The sequence below is a fragment of the Stegastes partitus genome, unplaced genomic scaffold, assembly GCF_000690725.1.
Source record: "Stegastes partitus isolate 25-593 unplaced genomic scaffold, Stegastes_partitus-1.0.2 Scaffold62, whole genome shotgun sequence".
NCBI lineage: Eukaryota > Metazoa > Chordata > Actinopteri > Pomacentridae > Stegastes > Stegastes partitus.
Window position 1 is genome coordinate 647,792 of NW_007577793.1, and position 22,248 is coordinate 670,039.

A 22,248-nucleotide genomic window follows, 5' to 3' on the forward strand; every position below is an offset into this window, starting at 1 on the left:
GTATAGATAATGGATGGATGGATCGTGAACTGTGTGTATAGAGTGTTGTGTCTCTGTTTTGGCAAATGAACTACAGTGTAGATGGTGGAGAGACAGTCTGTGACAATAACTGTAATGTATGCTGTCCCTATGTTGGACTGTCAACCAGATTATTTACAATAGTATCATATATGTGTTATTGACATAATATCAATATTCTATTTTTCAAATATTGCAGTTATCAGCACGAGTTGAACCTGACACCCCCTGTTTTAAATCTCTGCAAGTTGATGTTTATATTGTGTCGACAAAAAGATACCAAGAGTTGCTGTCTTCAGTAGAAGCAAGAAATCCTTTTAAACATGCACAGGATGCTTGATCATCAGTAATGTACGGTACAACTTGCATGAAAAAGATATAACAGATCAATCTTAAAATGATATCTGTGATAATCTCTGTTAAAAATGAGACAACAGCAATGGAACACAATTATGTTTTCCTCCCAGACTCCTCCTCACCTTCTGAAAACTCCCTCTACTCCTGTGATGCCCATCCCGTCCACGATGTCTCTGGAGAGCCTGAAGGGGACGGTCTCAGGGGTGGGGAGGATCTTTCCCTGCTCAAAGGCCACACCTGAACACCAAAACCATGAAGAGGAAACATATCATGGTCATTTTCCTATCTAAAAAATAAATGAATGTTGTAAAAAAAAAAAAAAAATTAAAAACTTTACAAATATAAAGTGGGTTTCCTGAATTATGTTGTTAAACTGTTTACACAATTACCTTTTCTGAAGTGAAGTATTGTGTGTGTTACATCAGTGAAACTTATGAGAATACCTAAATCGATGTGCACCAGTTCAGCTGTCTGCTCATCAATCAGGATGTTCTGGATGTGTCTGTCACCAAGACCCACAATGTAGCCGACTGTGGGCACAAAAGAGAAAAGCAAATCATTAGTCAAATCAAAACTGGACCTTGTGCCTAGGATGTCAGCATAACATATTATTGTATCGCTATATATTTGCTGATCAAAAGGAATAAAATACTTTCTTCCTGTAATAATTTGTGAAGTCTTTGTGACCATGAGAAAGAGCTATCCTTCTTCACTTTCATTGGGAACAAAATGGTGGTGTGCAGACAGGTAACAAATTCATTTGATATGAATTGTGTTGTTGTTTGTCTTGCATCAATAAAACAACCATCTTGAAAATAGTTGCCCCAAACATTTTAGTTTCAACTTAAATGAAAATACAACTCTGGGCTTGACTGTGCATTCCTGTGTGACATGTTGTATGTATAGCATGGGGACATTATTGTAGCAAAACTATTTGTCCATGCGTATGGAGAGTTGTCTGTCTGTATCTCAATCCATTCGCCCAAAGTGAGATTTGTCAACGTATAAAAGAAGTTGTCAATGCGAACCAGAATCTACAAAAGTTGTCTCATAATTTGTCTGTCTGTAATCAGATTTTCAAATGTGTAAAAAATCTGCTCATCTGTATTAAAAGTCAGACATGTAACAAGAGTTGTCAATGCACACAAAGGTATTCCTAGTTGAAAAGTCTATGTATTTGAGTTGAGCGGCTTTCCTATCGGCTGTCTTTTTACACATGACTTTTGTGTAGAAGTCATGTGTAACTACTGCGTAACTACTGAGGTACAGAGCAGCAGAGTGGTACGCAGCCACGATCAACGATCCTGTGAGCCTGAGCTCAGGACACAGAAACCCTGATTTTCAGATACTTTTCAGTTTCAGATCTCTCATGGTAGAAGTGTAGCAAAAGTCATGTGTGAAAAGACAGCCAATGGGGAAGCCGCTCGACTCAAATACGTAGACTTCAACTACGAATACCTCTGTATGCATTGACAACTCTTAGTACATGTCCAAATTTGAATACAGGTGAGCAGATTTTTTACACATTTGACAAATCTCACTTCGGACGAACGGATTGCGATACAGACAGACAACTCTCCATACGCATGGACAAATAGTTTTGCTACAATAATACCCCCATATATAGCACATAACCTGAGGGAAACATACAGTACTGTAGTGCTGTGACTGTGTACTTATAGAGGAGGTGGCCACACTGCGAGTGTAAGCCAGACGTTTTTCCATCCAAACTGCGGGATCCAGGAACCGTTCCATGCAGAAATACCTAAAGACTGGCCGAAATTTCTTGCACACCTCGCTGTAGGCCTGGAGCTTCTCATCAAATCTCTGAGCCTCCTATGATGACAGCGAAACAACCATTAACAAGACAGGTGTGAGTTACATATTTTGGGGTGAAAAGTGCACTTTTAATATCTAGCTCTGATTGGATCTGCAGACTGGTGGAGTCGAGTCAATTCAAATACAAATACAGAAAGAGAACGACACTCAAAGTCAAATAAATCAGTGGTAAGTGGATTCTTAGAAACACATTGTGTTTAAGTGTGTTTTCCTCCTAACGCCACTGTTGCCTGATCAGTACCATCATCCTCCTGCGACAGACCATGTTGGTCCAGTCTTGAGGTCGGAAGCGTTTGTGGGCTCCTTTATTGACATCCACCAGAAACTCCCCAATGGGCACCGTGCCGGAGCACCACTCCAACACTCCACTGCGCTGTGAGAACGGCACCACCTGGAGTGAAGTATGAGAGGTGAGTACAGGATAATTAAGTTCCTTTTTCAACAGCTTTCTTTTAGAAAAGCACAGGTATTTACAAGGGATCAAAAGAAATATGGCAACAGAGCCACACATTCATGATTAAATATTCTCCTGAAGTGAAAAACAAAGGCAACCTTGTATCGTCTGATGTTGAGCTTCCTCTTCCGAGTGTCAGTGTTGCGCTGCAGCAGCATGGAGCACATGCTGAAGACCTGCTGCATCACCGCATCCTGCCGCAAGTCGTCCTGACCCTGCGCACACAGAGAAACTCACTGAAGAACCTATTGCAGTTCCTAACATTGATGATCTGATTTTGAGCCTTAGATTAATTCTGTACCCTACAAATATTACAAAGGAAGCATCGTTTTTCATAGACATGTCAAAGTCCTCCAATATACAAAAAATATTAGATTAAATGAGATGAAACTTTCATGTCAATGCACAGAGTACAAAAACTGAGACAACAACTTGCAGTTTAACATTTAACCAGAAGGCTAAATAAGCAGTAAAAGTGCACTATATACAGTTTGACTATATACAGTAGCAGCATCATAAACAGAATGGCATTTACCCAGTATATAAGGTAGTATATAGCTGTAGATATCAATATAAACATAGATACATGTACAAATAAAGAAGGACTAAATAGTGGTGTGAGCAGTTCCAACAGTATGTGACACATGCAGTATATAAACAGTTCAAACTGTATAAACAGTATGAAAAATGCTTTGCTCCTTGTCTCTTCTCTTGAGTGTTTGTCCTTCAGTTTGCAGAGCAGTGAAGAATGTTTTCAAAATCATTGGCTGAAAGTGGAAAAGTTTCTTTGAGCTTCCCTAAAAAGGCATGGACGAGTTTAGAAGCCAATCCTGGTTCAACGTAGAGAAGTTTGATGTGAAAACTTGAATTGCACCTAGTGGGACAATGGCCGTTCTGTAATGTAGGTCATTAGATCTCATATCCAATAACAAGATTGTAAAACAAATTTGCATATTTAGAGATTCTGATTTTTTTTCTGAATGAGGACGGAGGCATAGATTCCAGTATTTCAGCTTTGTTATTAGATATAAACAAGTTCTTATTATTTAAAAAAAATTAAATTAAATTAAATTAAATTAAATTAAAAAAAAAAAATATATATATGAAGTTCAATGGACCCACTTCTGTGTCTGCTTGCTTCTCTTAAAGCAAATGAAGATGTAATCTAGTCACTTTTAATGTTAGCAAGAAAAACCAGAATGGTAAAGTGGGTCGGAGAGGACCTCCCTGCTATCTCTGTGTGGAAATCCCTGGTCTCAAGAGGTTGTGATTCTGGAAAAACTTGGACATAAAATCAATGGAAGGACTCATCTTTTCTGCAGAAATAGAGGAAGTCACTGAAACTTTTGGGAGTTGATTATAACCTGGACTTAAATCTGTAATATTAACATCAATTGCCATATTTTTGAATAGGGAACAGAGGGCACTGGTTTGATCGTATTGTATTTTTACCGTTGTATTTCACCGCATAATATTGGCTACTACACAAATGTTGTGCATTATTCCATTATTCCTCTGTGCTATTAGTGTCACAAACTTCTTCATTATGTGGACCAGTCTCGCAACATTGTTCTTGTAATGTTTGTTTGTTTACTGTGTAGTGTTTGTGCATTTGTGTTGTAAAAACAAAAAATGTAATAAACAGAATTTTTTTTAAAAATACAAAAAAATATAATTGTAAATATACCTGGATGGCAGCCTAACTATTAACAAATTTTAAAATTGATAAAGGTAAATTATCTTATCCTAAGATGTAATGTCTGCTTTTCACATCTAACTGCTTTTGATACACAGCAGCTCCATCAGATTTTCATGTCTGTAAAATATTACTGACACACTTCGACAACTGAGTGACTACAAGAACAGATCAGTATAAGGATTGTATGTGGTAATACTTCTGTGTGTATTCTCTGCTGTGTGGCTGTTTAATTTGAGTTTAATGGCAAAACCATTACGCTAAAAAAAAACAAAATAAAAACATTGTTTCACCATGACTCTCCTAAGTGGTAAATTATTAGCCTTGAAGTGCCAAATGTTCCTGCAAATACAAACATACTCTCACACACATGTAAACAGACACAAAGTTCCCTGCTGTCTGCTGAGGAATGTCCTCATTATAAAGGCGTGAACGCATGTTTGTCATGGCACAAAAACAAGATTAACTATTACCACGGGCCAAACCTAAATGGAAAAGAACTAAAGTGCTGATCAGACTTTAATCACACATGACACGCGCATCTTGAACTTCAAAGAGAGGAGATTTGTTTAGTTGAGAACACACAAGACAAATGACAAAAAAAGTCGTGTTTGTGGTGTAAACTCAGCTGCACTTATCGAGGTCATTAAAGGCAAACTTCTAACACTTCGTCACACACACCGTCAAACACACACACACACTCTTACTTTGACCAGCTGCCTCCTGCTCTTGCCGTCAGAGCCGACACAGTCGATGATCTTGGGCAGGTTGACGCCTCCAGCCAGGTGATAGTGGGGCAGGAAGGATCTAATGGTCACCAGGTTGTCATAGCAACCAGATGGATCCACCTGTTTACAGAATTATTTCAGTATGCAAGTGGTAAATGAGAGGAGCTGATTCACTCTGTAGTCTTGTTTAACATGTTATACGGGAGCAAAATAATCAAAAACAGATTTTATATCACAAGCAGTGCTGTTCTTCTAGAGTACCAGGCAAATAACATCGAGTGAGTCACATTAAATCATGTCAGTCTCCTCTTTCAGCTGACCATGTCACTTTCATCACCCCATGTAAAACGCCCCATCATCTGTAAATGTCACATCTTCAAAACAAAACTCATCAGGCACAATGAAAGCTCAGGAGTTCACTTGTTTTTTTTTTTTTCTTTACCTTGATCTCCATTGTAGGGATGACAACCTCGTCGAGGTCTTTGATTTGCATGATGGGCTGATCAGCAGGGATGGGAATAGCCTCTGGAATGAAACAAGGACACAACGGATGTCAAAGCAGCATTTAGAGGTAAGAAAAAGTAAGCTGTCTTTTCCCCATCATCACACTAATAAATAGCAGTTGTGTCCAAAATGTGTTCATTGTAACTGGCATTGAAATCTAATATTCCTTTAATAATTGCAAGAATATCCCAATCTGAATAAAAATGACTCATGTAACTACCTCCATCACTGGCTTGATTGGAGGGAATTTTCAATCACATTGAGAGGAGTGGCGTAAACCTTTTGATGAACTATTCAAAGAGAGATCCTAAGCAAGTAATATTTAATATGCATACTGTGTACATTCAGCCTTCGTTCCACTCCTGTTCTATAAATTCCATAAGAACAACTCTGCCCTGTCTTTGGCAGAGGAAGCTGCGTAATTTACAGTTCTTGATCAGCTATAAAGGTCCTTTTGAGAATTGTGTGCTGCTGAGATTGCTGTTTAATTAGAAAGAACAGCAGAAATGCAAACGTTTGTTCCCAATGCAGGCCCATGTTGGTAGTTTTCTTCTACTGAATGAATAAAGTTTTCACAGTAAAGCTAGAAGATTTTTTTCATCTATGTCTCATATCTTTCAGGCAAATTAGTTACTTTGCAGTGGGCAGAACCACATAGCACACGCTATGTAAATGCACATCTTATTAGATCTCTTAGTCCAAATCTCTGATCAGAATGACTTCAACCAGCTTTAAGAAATGTTGTCTTATGTAACAGCAGCTACTGTAATCCAATTAAAGTTATTTTAAAGTGTAAAGCATCAGGTTAAATGTTGGAATGTCTTGAAATTTTCAGCACAGAAATCCCTGAATCCTTGAAATGCCCTCCCGTGTGTTTGTCTGTGAACGTCACGGTGCTCCAGCTACTCACTCTTCTCAGTCTTGTGCCTGCTAGCGTCCATATAAGCCAGAGTGATGTAGGCATCACACAGACGTTCAAGCCCTCGGATCATCTCGCCTCTCTTTTTCCTGATTGCGCTGATGATCTTCCGAGCCACATCTGAACGCTCCTGCACGAGGAAGAACTTCATATGTAAAACACAACTGGTGGCTTTGGAGGAGCTCAACAGATAAAGTGTAAATGTGTCTGATGTGAACTGTCTGAGATTGAGGATGCAGTAATTTACTTCAACAAGATGGGCACAGAACAAAAATAATGTGGAATAAAACACATGGAACCCTTTTAATGTGATCTTTAGGAAGGGCTTTTTCATTTTGGAACCATCAGAGAGGCAGAAGAGCAACATTTATACTGCTGCTCTTGTTGTCCACAGTACAGTGAAGAAATGTTTTCTACAAACACATTTTGCACAGTAAGAGGCTGTCAGTGTGTAGGAGTTGTACAGCCAGTAAACATCTAAATTAAACACTGATGCTATTTGTAACTAAGGCCAGACGAAATTGCACTTACCAGAATTTTCTTGTCTTAATTTTTTTTTAAATGTTCCTTATTTTTTCCTATTATGTTCCTATATAATGAAAATGTGTCTTGTTCAAGCCACACATGAAACAGAGAATCATGTACTAACATGAACTATGTATAGATAAAGGCAGGTGTTTGACATTATTTGATGAAAGTCCCACCTGGTCAAACGGTGAGAGCTGTGGTGGGGCACTCTTAGACAGCCGATTCCTGCAAAAGTTCTCATCTTTGTTGGCGTTTACCAGGGCGAAGATGATGAAGAGCGTGTGGTGAGGGTGCTCCAGAGATGCTCGGCAGATCAGCTATGAGGAGAGAAAACAGCTAAAGCAGCAGCAGTATTTTTAAATGCTCCACACTTATCTGGAAAAACCTTGTATTAATTACAAAGATGGACTGATGAGCCCCTCTAGCAAAAGTCAGCTGTACATGTCTGTGTTTTTTCTCAGCAAACTTGTCATATACTACTGTTACTGTGTACAAATAAAGAGTTGTTTTACATCAATGAGGACATTATGGAATCCAGTATCCTCAGCGACGCCAGCTGCCATCTTGGTTCCCATGCGAGCAGCCAGCTGATACATGAGAGGCAGAAACTTGTAGGAAGGGATCAGCTTCACCCCTTTCTGGAACACAAAGCAGTTGAGAAACCCTGAAGAGCTGAACTTTGTTTTATAAAGTGGCTTCAATTCCAAGTGCAAGTGCAATAATAAGCCATTTAGATGTTTCACTAACCTTCATCATGTCATTTACGACCTTGATGTCAGAGTTCTCCAGCCACAGCGAAGCCAGGCGGAACACCCAGGTGTCGTGCTCCTCGCCTTGTTTCAGACACTGGATGTAATTCTCCACCGCCTTACACAGAAAGCGCTGCCTGTCCGTCTGCAGGTTGGACAGCGCCTTTTCATCCAGCTGCAGCTCTTTTCGCACCTTTATCGTGTACCTGTTAAGGCAAAGGAAGAGAGAGTAAATCAAACTCTGTATAAACACCATGTATTTGGGTCAGTGTGTCTCAGCATCCAGGTTCATCTTGCGCACAAAAATCACAAAACTATTAAATTAATGTAGAAAACAACCTGTTGGAGGTTATTCTATGCTCATCTATCAAGTCCACTTCCTCTTTGGCCTTCTTCAGCAGCGCCTGCTTGTTCTCAAACTCAGACGACTTCATGTATTTGTCGATGCTCTGGTACTGAGCGTCGGAGAAGCGAGCCAGAGACAGGAAAGCCTCGGTGCGCTGGCTCTGGAGTCTGGAGTCCTGAAGCCCCGATTCACTCTCTATCACCTCCACCGCCTGAGAGAAAAGCACAAGAGACACTTTTAGCTTGCTTTGATTTAAAAAGTTATGTGCTTCTCTCACATAAGAAAATTAAAATCAAAATAACAATCAGCAGCAAATAAGCAAGAATAAAGTGACAGGTGTTAATGCAAAAGTGTAAAAACCAGGGGACTAGTTCTAACAGATGCACTGAAAAGCTCAAAAAGCATCAAAATAAAACAGTGTGACTTGATTCGGTAAGTTGGGTGGCAAAGCATAAACATACACAGGCACATATGAATTATTTAATTTTGTCCATATGAATCTGCCATAGCCAGAGGATAAAACTGTAAACTTGCACAAGTTTAATATTTATGTCTTCGCCTACTCCTAATTTATCTGGACATAAATAAATTATTCATGTGTGTGTATACGAGTGTCCGGATACTGGCTGGGTGGTGGGTAATAACTCATTCATTTCTCTGAGGGATGCCTGCTATATGTGTTTACTTCAGGGTGTTAGAAAGCAACAGACGAGCAGATCACTTTTGCCACTCTTACAAACATGAAATAGGATCCTACCAGAAGAACAGTTGTGCACTGCAGTCAGTTTATTCATTCATGGCATTTTATGAGTTTTCCAGGAACTGGACACCAAAGTTTGCATGAAAACAATATAGTGAGCTGTTTTTCCAAGTAGATATCCAATCCTACACCGTCCTATAGCCTTAACATTTGAAAAAGCTATAAGCAGGTTACCAGCATATCACAAGCTTCCTCTTACCCTCTCCAGGTAATTTTCCAGTATGACTCCAGGACTTTCCAGGCAGGTCTCAGCCAGCCAGTTACCACACAGCCTGAGGCACTCGGTGTAGACCGGCGCCAAACCGGGATTTAGATCCACCTGACCAACACACAGCAAAAAGAGAACAGGTCAGTCTGAATCATCGAGACATTTTTTTTTTTTTACAATGTAAACATTTTTTTAACTGAATAGAATTACAATATTTACGGAAGTTCCATAATTCTACATATGCATCCATTATCTATACACCGCTTAATCCTCACTAGGTCGCGGGGGGGCTGGAGTCTATCTCAGCCGGCTTAGGGTGAAGGTAGGGGACACCCTGGACAGGTCACCAGTCTACCACAGGGCTACACTTAGAGACAGACAACCAAGCACACTCACATTCACACCTACGGACATTTAGAATCACCAATTAACCTCAACATGTTTTTGGACTGTGGGAGGAAGCCAGAGAACCCGGAGAGAACCCACGCTGCACGGAGAGAACATGCAAACTTCACGCAGAAAGATCTCCGGCATCCTAGCTGGGATGCGAACTGGGGACCTTCTAGCTGCGAGGTGACAGTGCTAACCACCGAGCCACCTTGCAGCCCCTAATTCTAAATATAAAAACTGCTGTCAATACAATGAAGAAACTCCAATTTCAGTATTTTCAGGGTTGTTTAATTAGAATGTGTGTGTTTGACCTTTTCTTCCAGGTTGTGTATCATCTGTCTGAGCAGGCCCAGAGCCAGACCCTGCTCTCCCTTCACCCAAAACACCCGGGCCTCCTCCAGTTGCCACGAGGACACAGGGCATGACACCCAGGTCCCTCCGTCACTGTGCTGCTTCATCTGGTAGACTGCACGCTCTGCCAGCTGGACAGGGAACGCAAGCACTGTGAGTTATCTTACTGTATTCAGGTGGATAATAAAAGAAACCTGATAACACATGTGGATACTACCTGTGTGTTTCCAGCCTTGCAAGCCAAACGGCAGAGCTCCATGAGGTGGTCAGTGAGCACAGAGCTGAGGTATTGGGTGCTGTCGGGGTCTTCCGTTCTGGACAGCAGGGTGTGCTGGGCCACCGAGCGGACGGCCAGAATGGGCTCCACCAGAGCAAAGTCGCTGTCAATGAGCAGCTGGGAGTGCTGCCGCCACTGGCTGCAAACATCTGTCAGAGCCAGATCTGAGAAGGGCCTGATGTAAAAAGAGCATAAAGCATTAAGTAGGACTCATAAATCCTAAAGATGCACCCTTCTGTTACTTGCTTGAGTGTTTATTGGCTGTGATCACCTGGAGAAGAGCTGTTTAACACTCTGCAGCTCCCTGATGCTCTGCAAGTTCCTGAGAGCCGGGTACAGAGAAGACACAGCCTCCAGACTGCCTCTGCAGAGCTCTTCCACCTCAACACCCCTGTACAGGCATAAGCACATAGCTGTGTGAGTGTTTTTGTTTACATAGAAATAATTCCATCATGCTAGAGGTAAAACGTAAGATGTTTGTGCCTCAGTGTCCACCATACCTGGCTTGTTTGAGAGTTTCATCAAATATGGAAAACTCTTTGTCCCTCAGTGCTTGCAGGGCACAGAACACCGATTCATGGAAGCCAGGATTGGACTTCTCACTCCTGATTCGACAAAATACATTTGGAGATAACATTTTTAAAACGTTACCACGTAAATGAAAACCAGCTCTGAGAGTCTTGTAACCGCTGATTATTTTCTCATAAAACAGTAAATGCTGTTAAGTGGCGGAGTCACACAGAATGCTGTCGTTGTGCCATTTGTCCACTAGATGGAGCTCTGACTCCATTCAGTCCTCACTGCTGTCTTCTCAGTAGTACATGAGGAAGCTACAGCCAGGCTACATTACAGGAGTGGGCTGAGTGGAGCTACTGACAGATAAGTTCAGAACCACATTGTGACATGAACAATGACTCAACATGTCTCCTGTTTCACTTTAACTCTCTTTGTCATGACAAGTGACGCGTGCTTCGTTGTGTCGGTCATGCTTTTCATTTACTTTGCATTGCTAAAGTTGTGCTAACATACCTTAAGTTACTCCCTGTCCCTTTATGTTAGCAATAGCATCGCTGTAGTTATGCCAACCTAGCATAGCGTTAGCTAGCAGCTTAAAAGCCAGTAAGTAACTGCAGAAATAACGTAAGTGTACAAAATATTGTGCAGTACAGATCGACTGTTCATCACTCTATCAGTTTGTTATTAATGATATCAATGTTAATTCCAATGCTAAAGGTATGTTTTAATTATCCATGAATCCAATAGTGTAGATAAAATGAATGCAGGACTTTAACATTGGCTGGAAATCACAATATGGTGGAAATGAGCTGCTTGGTGGAGGTCTGCGCTCTCAGAGTGCTTTTCTCGTTGTGTTTTGTTTAGTAGATGTTACCCTTTCATGTGTGCTGATGCTTCTCTCCCCTCACCTCTCTGACAGCTCACAGTCCCACTGAGTGTTCCTCCAGGCCGCCTGGAAGCGCAGATCTCTCAGCTCGGCCCCCCACTCCACCCCTTCAGCCTCCAGACCCCTCATGTAGGTGGTGAGGATGTTGCTCAGACCAAAGTTCTGCAAACCCTGTTGGCACATTTGAGAAAAATAACACTGAGATTGAAGTGAGAGTGCATCACATGTCAGAGCAATTTTACCTGCCATTAAAAGTAAAGTATGCAAATTACTCCAGGGGCAATATTTGTTACATACATCCATCCATTATCTATACACCGCTTAATCCTCACTAGGGTCGCGGGGGGGCTGGAGTCTATCCCAGCCGACTTAGGGTGAAGGCAGGGGACACCCTGGACAGGTCACCAGTCTATCACAGGGCTACACTTAGAGACAGACAACCAAGCACACTCACATTCACACCTACGAACAATTTAGAATCACCAATTAACCTCAACATGTTTTTGGACTGTGTGAGAGGAAGCCGGAGAACCCGGAGAGAACCCACGCTGCACGGGGAGAACATGCAAACTCCACACAGAAAGATTCCGGTGCCCCCACCGGGACGCGAACCAGCAACCTTCTTGCTGCGAGGCAATAGTGCTACCAACTGCGCCACCCTGCAGCCCCTTGTTACATACAGTCATCCTCAAATGTATTCATACCCTCCCATTAAAGAGGGAAAAAAACAGCTGTCACTGAAATGAGTTGAAATCAACAAAAGTAATAGTAAATAAAAATTTAATGAAAATCATGACATTGCTTTAGAATGAAATAAAATGAAATGAAATGAAAAATGCTTTATTTATCCCAGAAAGGAAATTCAATAGTGTAGAATTGTGGTTCAACAGAAATATTTTTTTTAAAAAAACAACAACAACAACAAACAAATAATAAACAAACAAGCATGATGAGACTCGTAAACTCTTTTTTTGTTGAATCCTTTGAGCCAATCACTGCAATCAAGTGTTTTCTGTGACTCTCAAACAGACTTCTGCACCTGTTGACAGGTATTTTCATTTCGACCCACTGCTCATCAGCAAAGTGCTCTAATTTGTCTGGGACAGTTTTGTTTTTTGCTTTATTTTTTAATTATCCTTTTCAACCACAATTCGAAAGCAATGTCTTATTTCCCTAGATTCTAATTTAGCAATTTTTTTTATCGATTATTACTTTTTTCAATTTTTAGTTATTTGAGTGACTATTGTGAAATTTGCCTTTCCTTTAATGGAAGGGCATGAATACATTTGAGGACGACTGTATATGTTGAAGGTCTCTCGACATCCAGGCAGCAATCAAATAAACAGAAGTGTTTTTATAAGAAAAAGAAGAAAAAAAAGCTGTTATCTTTAACAGTCTCAGGCCTGTGAAAAGATCATCCAAACACTGCATTTAGACTACATGGGATAACTGGATGGCCTTTGTAACTACATATCTGCCTACCTCACTCATTAGGAGACTACAAGGCAAGCCGGACACATTGTTAAAGCTAGTGAGCAGACAGCATGAGCATTCCAGACAAAGGGCAGCCACATGTAACAGTTGCACCCAAAGACTCTGTCCACTTAAACCTGCAACATCTTGCACTGCTACACCAAGCAGGAAAAAAAAGACAGCAACAACCCCAACACTCTCTCCTGTGCTTGTCATTCCCCATGTTTATGTGTTTTGTATGAGTGGCTGTGTATGTTGCACTACAGGGAGGGTTGGTTTGTTTTTTCCCCCCCCAGTTCTACACTTTCAAAATCCAGCTTACTCTTGATGTTATAATGATCCTGCATGCTTGCTTTACCGCAATATACTTTCCTGTATGAGATCTTTTGTTGTCTATCTCACCATCTTACCTCCACGATTCCAACTTGTCGAATGACCTCAGGCAAGGTAGAGTGAAGGTCGTATGAGCTCAGCGCCTTCCCCCACATAGCCTCATGTTCATAGGTTCGAATCCTATAAAAGGGTGCAACAAAAAAACATTTGTGTTCGTGACAATGCTTAATAGAGATACTGTAAAGGATCTGATACCTTGATAGTTATTTTCTACCTTGTCAGTGAGCTGGTCATCGTCTCTCCTCCACAGCCGTACAGACTGTCAGGCTCTCCAATGCTCCGATACACTTCAATCAGCAGCTCCTACAAATGTGTAAGACAAAGTCATACACAGAGCACATGAGTGGAAATGATTCTTTCACACATTTACATTATGAAACAAGTTAAGCTTTTGTCACAAATTCTGAAGTCAGTGTCTTTATAAAGTACATTCTGCTCAAATTGTGTCGTAACTCCTGACTGCTTTTGATTGTTCATTTAAGAAACTAAAACGGCTGTCACAGTAATACATCTGAAATGAAGCACAGACCTGCAGGCTGATACTGGTGTCTTCCCAACTCCTCTCGGTCAGGCTGGAGATGGTAAAGTTCTGGCTGTTGTCTTCAAAATGGATTTTGCGTGTTGCTTTGGACTTGGTTCTGCAGAATTAGCAAATAAAGGCGTCAGAAAAAAGAGAACTGGATAACTAGACGTAAAATAAAATCCCATGAAAAAAAAAAATCCTTCTTGCATACTTGTGACTTTCCTCCATGTTAGCTTTGATGTTATCCACATAGATCTCAGTGTACAGCAGAGCGGTGAAGTGAGCCGAGCAGGACTGAGCAGCTTTGGACACCTCCAGGTAGTTCAGCTCCAGCCAGAAGTTCGAGTCACACACTGTGCCGCAGGAATTACTGGAAGAAGGATAACAAACGTAGATGCCAAATACACTACGTATCAGTTACAGCACCTACATCAGTGAAGACACAAGAGCAAGTCCAGTTAAAAAATGAAAAACCCTTGAAAATATGAGCATATTACAAACCTATCAGCTTCCACTGGTCTCTGCTGGTGTCTGAGATAGTCAATAACAGCAAGCATCGTACGCAGAGACGTCTTAACGCACAAGCCCTGACTGGCAGTGCTGGGCTCTGTAAAGAATCATACATTTTTAGATTTTTTTAAAGAAAACTATACAGACTCCTGACTCCAATGACAGTTATCATTCAAGAGGTGTATCACCAGAAAATCACTGGCAAGATTTAGGAATATGATTGTGAACAGTGGTGGAAAACAAAAGGTGCAAGAGTTATTTTCTTTAAAGTACTGTATTTAAGTGCAGTTTTGAGGTACTTTTGCTCTATGCTACTTTATGCAGCTGCTCCACTACACTTCAGAGGAAAATGTTGTACTTTCTACTCCACTGCATTTGTCTGACAGCTTTAATTACTTTAAAAATGACGATTTTGCATAGTGGATATTATAACAAGCTTTTAAAATACAACTCAATGCTAAAGATTAGCGCAGAGGTTTCCAGCCTTTTTGGCTCCTGACATCTTACAAAAGTAGTGTGTTGTCAGGGCCACATTTCAGACATCTTGAAGTTGTTAACAGCTCCACCAAATAGTGATTTTTTTCCCCCAGAAATTTCTCACATGGTTCTATTTCAATAAATGTCCCAATGATCCAATCTCTTGCCAAAATCAGGTTAGATTGCAGAAAAAGTCCAAAAACTGAACGTCCCATCATTGACCGACTAGACCTCAGATTTATCTGCTGCCCCTGGATATAAAATTGTGTATAAAGTTGTTGAAACTGGCTCCACCTGTAGCAGCTACAACAGTAACATGCCGCTGACACACTGATGCTTCACTGTTAATGAAGTCATATATAATAATTTTTCAGTAAGTGGGACCAAACCAATGCTACTACTTCAATACTTTAATTATTTTGCTGTGAATACTTCTGTATTTTTTACTTAAGTAGGATTTTTCATGCATTCAAAAGGAAATAATCTTTTTTTGCAAATCTTTATTGTTACTTTTACTTAAGAAAAGGATGTTAACGAACATTCCATCGCAGTAGACAAATGCCCTGACCCGATGTGAGGAAAGGAAAAGAACAAAGGATCATTATAATTTGTCAAACTTGCCAGAGTCAGAGTTCGGAGGTGTGGGGGATCGACTGGAGGCCGGAACACTTCTACAACAAAAATGGAAGAAGTCCTGAATGTGGGAGGAAAGCAACTTCCTCCATGAGCCGTCTGAGTCATCCAGAAGGATGGAGTGAATGATGAGAGGCAGCAACCTCTGACAGCAGTCCACGCTCACCTGGAGACAGAAGGAGGATGGATTTGAACTGTTTAGCATAAAGTATGTGACAAAGCAAAGATTTGAATTGCCTTCTGGAATGAAACCCCGAACTCATCCCTCCTAGTCTGCCCATACTGTTAATGGAGACACTAACAGTTTACTCTGTCTTGCTCAAAATGTTGAATATATAAAGAACCGTTTCTTAAGAAATACAGAAATTCAGGGTGTGAGCGATGTAGTCACTCCCATTAAGGGTTCTCATGGTGACTTCCATGTGCTCACCAGACACAGTGGTCGTGACAGCAGCAGAGCCTCACTCCTGACCCCTCCACTGTCCAGCAGGGCCGTGCACAGAGCCTTTAGCCAGGCCTTGTGGCTTCCCGCCTGGGGAATCCAAAACTCCTGGCTTTCCAGCTTTCCTCTGGCCTCCGTACTCTCCTTAGCACTCACAGCAGCCACCTGAGCAGAGACGACAGTCAGTAATAGCATGTATGAACACACATTCTAACACTCTCACGTACAGATGAAGGAAATGTTTTTTAAAAAAGAAGAGTGGTAATGTCGAGACACAAACACATCTCTAACCCACCTTGCTCTTGGCTGTTCTAAAGGGATTGAGGTAAGCCAGCATGGGGTCTCTGTTGTCTTTGTGTTGGTCCCAGAAGTTGACTCCAGACTGAGTTGTGAGGATGTTCTTTACACACTGAGCTGCTGCCCGCCTCACCTCGATACTGATGACAGCAGAGCATGCACTCAATATTAATGCAACCAAGTAGCTGACATAATGAACTTTTGATGACTGAGTTTTAGGATTGACTGTACCGCTGCTGAGTGAGCGCATCGTTCATGCAGTTGAGGATGATGTAAAGACACTGTGACTCAGTGGAGGTGAAGAGGGACACAGCCTTTTCATAGAGGGGGTCTCTGCCGTGGAGCAGGGCGATGGTGGACAAGTCTACCGGACCCAGTTCTCCCAGACAGCTGCCTGCTGCTTCTACAGTATAAAGTTTGTGTTTGTATTGAGAAAATCTTTTAAAAACTGAAACGAATCTCTTCAGATGTGGCCAACAACACAGCATGCTCCATCTGTAGAGCTACTTGTTTCCAATACCTAGAATGTCGGCTCCTCCAGTGTGGTTGGCCGCTAGCTTACAGAGCTTCAGCAGACTGAGGACCAGCTTCACCAACACGCTGTCAGTGGGGTCACCTACAAAAGGGGGAAAAAGACATTTAGCTTTACATACTGGACATACAAAAAGCTTTCATGCAGAGACCAATTTCAATCCTTTTTCCTCATACTGTGGCACTCTTTGAGCAGCTCTCGGATCTGTCCCTTGTTGTCGTGAAGCTGTCTGCTCAGCTGCTTTAACCCCTCAAGTCTGGTCAGAGGTAAGGAGTCACAGGACGTCACTGACAAGAAGTGGTCTATCTCCTGTAAAATGGAGGATGTAGGTCTGAGATCACATATGAGAGTACCAGCTTCCATTCATAACTATGATATATCCATTCCTTAATTGGCTGAGAAATCACAGGTACATTTACATCAAAATTATTACAATTATTTTTTGAATTATTTTGGACAGATCCGATATTAGTTTTGGATGTCCTACAATTATTGTGTCCATCACTGTGGATATGTAGGCCACACACATAAAAAATAGGCATTTGACCACTTTAAGCATAAGAGATATGTCAGAAAGGTCCCAGGACTGGTGTCACAAAAGATATATTTCAAACTCAAACTACCAGTTTTCCCCTTCAGACGATCAACCAGCATGTCTACAAAGAGATCCTGCGGCGTTTGCTTCGTTCAGTGCACGAGAAGAGATGAGAGTTGTGGTAGGACAAGTCGTGGCTGCTTCACCATGACAACGCGCCTGCTCACAATGCCCTGAGCATCCGACAGTTCCTGGCTGAGAAGAACATCACTGTGCTGGAGCAATCGCCCTACTCACCCCACCTGACTCTGTGGGATTTTTTCCTCTTCCCCGAGCTCAAGGGGGTCATCAAGGGGACCTATTTTGAAGACGTGGACGACATCAATATAGCCGTGATGATGGAGCTGTGGAGGATCCCGGAAGAATTCTTCCAGGAGTGCATGGCAACGTGGCAGAGAAGGCTGGGGAAGTGTGTTAGACTCTAGGGGGATCACTTCGAAGGGGAAAACTTGTAGTTTGTTGTTTGGATTTGAAATACATCTTTGTGACACCAGTCCTGGAACTTTTCGGACACACCTTATATGCAGGGCTGTTTTAGGTGTGTTTAGCTTCTCTGCATTGGAATTCTTCTACTCATGCAGTTACATCAAGGACAGAAAGCAAACACACTACACGACTTGACAGTGATGATAAATGAAAGAGTGCGTGTCTGATGCTGTTACCTGTCTCAGTGTAAAGGTGCCAGTATTATATTTGAGTCTGTGTTGTACAGATCGCAGCTCTCTGAACTCAGCGATGTCAGGAAAAGGCTCCAACCTGCTAATGGCTCCTTTTAACTTCTGTTGATTTTCTATTACAAGAAACTGCAGCAGGCTGAGGACCTTGTGGGAAAAAAAAAATCAAAATCAACACATGTGGCTCTCATGTGCTGAAAGGAGGACACAAATTTTCCAAGACAGAAATAAACATGTTATAGGCTTTTGCACTTAACTTTTTCAACAGCATCACTGTCAAAACTAGTCAGGATCCAAATTTCTTATTGTTGACTACGTTGTGTTTTTTGAACTCAGTATAAAACTTTTACAAAAATGACTAAATGTTATCGTGCTGCATGTATGGACATATTTGTCTGCTTCACTTTACTACATTAATTCACTACGGTCACCAATCTAAAATTCCTTTTATACAAGGAGTTAAGTAACAAATCAGCATGTTATTTGGGAAATCTTGGTATCTTTTCCATTAAGTGAGGGACATCTACCTAAAACAGATGCACAGCTTTATCAGTCAAGCAGCAAAGAGTCCATCCTTGTGTCATGTCCTTGTGTATGCACAAAAGCCACAAATAGCATAATAATTCACACAGTATAATATATAATGCAATAACTGCACTATCTGAATTTCTGTAGTATGTTCATGAACCCAGTGTAAAAGAGATGCTTCCGTTCAGGGCATAACATCTTATTTTACTGGCCTCTAGTGGCAACTTTAGAAAATGTTTACCCATGTGCATAAATACTGCTGCATTCATTTGAAACTTCCACAGGTGCATATTTTCTATGTTAATGTGCCGCATGTTGCATCTATCTCAAATTAAAATAGCTTTTATTATCACCTACCTGCTGTGAGACGGAGGGCCGGCTGGTCACCTGAGCAGTTAGAGTCCCAACGATGACCTGTAGGTGGCAGTCTAGAGCATCATCACAGAACTGCAGTGCCGCCTGACACACAGAGGTCAAAAGGTCGCAGCACAGAGAGAGGCTTCTGTTTGAGACCTCGTCACACTGTTGTGGTCTGTGGTTAGAAGAAGAGGAAGCTTTATTGTCATTGTACAAAAACACAACAAAATTTCGTTTTGCATCATCTTTGTAGCAGCTAATATGGTCACAGTTCTTAAAAAAACAAAAAGTTAAAAGGTAATATAAATAATAAAAAAGCAATACAGAAGGAAAGCACACAAACTGGTTAGAAAAGATGTATAAATGGTATACACTATGTAGGTACATTATAAATATGTCAATTCTGTGAGTGTTCGCATGTTTGACCTGCTGTTGAAATGGTGGATGAGAGTATAAATGATGTCTCTGAGGACGAAGGCCCAGGCTCCTCCCAGACCGTCCTTCACCTCCCTGAGCAGCAGGCTGACAAACAAATGGTACATGAGGAGGATGCGATGACGTTCATAGCTGTTGGTCGTCTCCGCTGCTTTTTCACAAACCGCCAGCAGAATTCTCTGGATAGAAATCTACAGCGCAGAAGCAAAAGACAGAGGAAACACAAAAAACAAAAGGTGAATAATGTCAAGACATGCAATATTAACAAAAACCCACATAAATGAGCCGTCTTACCGGGGTTTTTGACAGAATGGCTACCAATGACTTGTGGTTGGCACTGTGGCATTTGCTGAGGTAGTCCAGCGTGGCTTTGATGACATGTGAGCTGAAGTACGGTGGATTTGGTACAGGATCCAGTTCTCTGAGAGATAAAACATTTCATATATTTAATATTCAGATATTTGAAGAGAAGTATAACACAAACTCAAACAAACTAACCAAATTAAATTAATATTAACAACCATTACCCAATGAAACGTTTCAGGTCTCCTCTGTCTCCTTCAACTCCACTTCCTTCATACAGAGTCATCAGCAGCTCCACTACAATGTCTGCCAGGTTACTGTGGATCAGGTTGTCAATTTGCTGTGGACACATTTTCAAATATTTATTGTAAAATAAATCTTCCATTTAATTGTGGTGTACACTGCACAATCAGTGGAGCCTGTGATCCTGCAGCTCTACAAAGGCCAGGTCAGAATTTTACTCTGACTTGGGCAACATCATTCCTGAAAATGACTTTCAGAGTGCTACAGTGATTTGCTTTCCCTTCCTTTCACAGCTTTTAAAAACTACTTTTTGCTGCTGAATGTGTCGGATGTGATGAATAGAAAAGCTGCAATGAATGAGAAGTGTAACCATGTATGTACTGCACATGTGGGCTGGTGGGTTGCGTTCACCTGTTTGCCCAGGCAGCTGACATCTTTAAGCAGGTCGTACACTCTGTGAGCCTTCTCTCGCTGCTGTGCAACCCGTGACTCCTGGCCAGGCAACGCAAAGTACGGCAGAATGTTCACCATGATCTTGGGAAAACAGTCAGCCAACAAGTTTGTCCAGTCCTTCTCAAGATATCTGCCGATAGACTTCACTTGCTCAAAGTCATCCAGGAAGACTAAGTGAGGGATCAGCACCTGGTAGGAGGAGCTGTAAGGACGATGGAAACAGTTGCTCATTCGTTATTGTCTTCATATACTGGATGCTTGTTAACCCTGTTTATATTTCTACACTAATTTCAAAACATTATAATAGCAAGAAAAAGTACATTTCATAATAGTAAAAGGAGAAGTGATCCGGGGGGTATACCATGAAATAAGTTTGACATAGTGGGGCTTTTTTTGTGTACGTCAGCTCGACAAAAACTAAAATCCCAGCCAGAGATTACAGGTATCACAAAGGTGGTTATCAACTTTCTTTGTCAACTCAGGCTTTCTGCTTCAAAATCCATGTGAGTTTGCATAAAAAGGGGCATTTAATGAGTCACGTGACCCTTCTTCTGCACAAAATGAAACAATCGTGTGCAGCTGCTTCAGTCAACACGTTGTTTTAATGAAGAACAATGAGAAATATAAAAATTTATGATGGTAAAAAGCGCTGCTACAGCAAACGATGCAAGACAGAAATGCTGGTAGAAAACTGTTAAACATGTTCATATATTTATTTTACTGATCGATGCAGCTGCTCATGTCTAACTGACAGCTGCACATTAGAGCTGTTAAACTTTTAACTTCATCCATTTAAACATGGTCTTGTATTGAAGTGCATTTAGGTCCGACACTGTCTCATAATGCAAGATATCCATCCATCTATTATCTATACACCGCTTTATCCTCACTAGGGTCGTGGGGGGGCTGGAGCCTATCCCAGCTGACTTAGGGCGAAGGCAGGGGACACCCTGGACAGGTTGCCAGTGTATCACAGGGCTACACTTAGAGACAGACAATGCTGGATATAATTTTAATTTTTGGCCAAATCAAAGCGAAATTCATGTTATTGATTGAATATTCTCTGTAACTCTTACCAGTAGAATAATCAGTGTTCCATCAGCTCAGTACCAGCAGTGTAAATGGACTTGACAGCAAATCAGTGGCAAACATAAAAACATATTTATGTGATTTTTGCTTTGCCAACTAAATACATGTTGGGTTCCCATGGCAACGTGATATATACAGTGTGTGACACTGTAACTACCCGGCTTCATTCAGTGATATTAGTAACGCACGACACAGTATGTTTGCAGATCAAACACATTTCCTCAGCTGAGAATCTGTATCACTGATAGAGAATCATCAGGAAACGATTTGATTGAAGGGAGACACTCCTTTAAGCCGATTTAATTCCGAAGCTCTGAACATTACCTGCTCCTGACTAGGTTATCTCCACAGCTTAAGTTACCATGGAGATCTAGCCAGATAAAAAGAGAACCACCTTTGTGACACTGAAGACTCATGACTCAACATACCTCGCTAACCCGCTAATCTTGCTTCATAGTACAGCCCTCAGAGTCATCACCAAGATTATTTTCTCACTTGTAGAAATCTTTAACCGTGTCGTGGTCGAGGAGACTGTAGGGGAAAGATCCAAGAGTGTAGCGGTCATCAGACTGTCTCTGTGCGAGCCACTCAGCTACCAAGTAGTACAGGTGAGAGCTGACAAATGTTTTCACGTTCCTGTAGCCGAGCGCCCTGGAAACACTGCACAACATCTGTGAAGAAAACAAGGAAAACACTCTTTACGTCATTCTGGGCTTTCAGTAGTTTATGGTTTCATATGGAAAAATGGTTTGAGTTATACAGTGA

At 41.3% G+C, this 22,248-nt stretch overlaps 1 protein-coding gene across 1 annotated transcript in view; it reads right to left on the bottom strand.

Annotated features, from left to right (window-relative positions):
- Positions 1 to 22,248, bottom strand: part of atm (ATM serine/threonine kinase) — a 35,531-nt gene that overhangs the window by 2,731 nt on the left and 10,552 nt on the right. Inside the window, exons 25-60 of the mRNA XM_008275953.1 lie at positions 21,979 to 22,154; positions 20,353 to 20,596; positions 19,923 to 20,038; positions 19,690 to 19,816; positions 19,387 to 19,586; positions 18,961 to 19,135; positions 18,064 to 18,222; positions 16,983 to 17,115; positions 16,795 to 16,890; positions 16,506 to 16,677; positions 16,273 to 16,414; positions 15,966 to 16,142; positions 15,524 to 15,701; positions 14,417 to 14,522; positions 14,127 to 14,285; positions 13,922 to 14,030; positions 13,607 to 13,695; positions 13,410 to 13,512; positions 11,549 to 11,697; positions 10,625 to 10,729; positions 10,396 to 10,515; positions 10,065 to 10,299; positions 9,808 to 9,978; positions 9,098 to 9,217; positions 8,132 to 8,349; positions 7,791 to 7,998; positions 7,556 to 7,681; positions 7,220 to 7,360; positions 6,507 to 6,645; positions 5,535 to 5,617; positions 5,072 to 5,212; positions 2,767 to 2,883; positions 2,456 to 2,605; positions 2,052 to 2,211; positions 819 to 905; positions 498 to 612 (exon numbers count right to left, since the gene is read on the bottom strand). Of these exons, the coding sequence (XP_008274175.1) occupies positions 498 to 612; positions 819 to 905; positions 2,052 to 2,211; positions 2,456 to 2,605; positions 2,767 to 2,883; positions 5,072 to 5,212; positions 5,535 to 5,617; positions 6,507 to 6,645; positions 7,220 to 7,360; positions 7,556 to 7,681; positions 7,791 to 7,998; positions 8,132 to 8,349; positions 9,098 to 9,217; positions 9,808 to 9,978; positions 10,065 to 10,299; positions 10,396 to 10,515; positions 10,625 to 10,729; positions 11,549 to 11,697; positions 13,410 to 13,512; positions 13,607 to 13,695; positions 13,922 to 14,030; positions 14,127 to 14,285; positions 14,417 to 14,522; positions 15,524 to 15,701; positions 15,966 to 16,142; positions 16,273 to 16,414; positions 16,506 to 16,677; positions 16,795 to 16,890; positions 16,983 to 17,115; positions 18,064 to 18,222; positions 18,961 to 19,135; positions 19,387 to 19,586; positions 19,690 to 19,816; positions 19,923 to 20,038; positions 20,353 to 20,596; positions 21,979 to 22,154 (5,246 nt within the window). The remainder of the gene's footprint in view (positions 1 to 497; positions 613 to 818; positions 906 to 2,051; positions 2,212 to 2,455; positions 2,606 to 2,766; positions 2,884 to 5,071; positions 5,213 to 5,534; positions 5,618 to 6,506; positions 6,646 to 7,219; positions 7,361 to 7,555; positions 7,682 to 7,790; positions 7,999 to 8,131; positions 8,350 to 9,097; positions 9,218 to 9,807; positions 9,979 to 10,064; positions 10,300 to 10,395; positions 10,516 to 10,624; positions 10,730 to 11,548; positions 11,698 to 13,409; positions 13,513 to 13,606; positions 13,696 to 13,921; positions 14,031 to 14,126; positions 14,286 to 14,416; positions 14,523 to 15,523; positions 15,702 to 15,965; positions 16,143 to 16,272; positions 16,415 to 16,505; positions 16,678 to 16,794; positions 16,891 to 16,982; positions 17,116 to 18,063; positions 18,223 to 18,960; positions 19,136 to 19,386; positions 19,587 to 19,689; positions 19,817 to 19,922; positions 20,039 to 20,352; positions 20,597 to 21,978; positions 22,155 to 22,248) is intronic.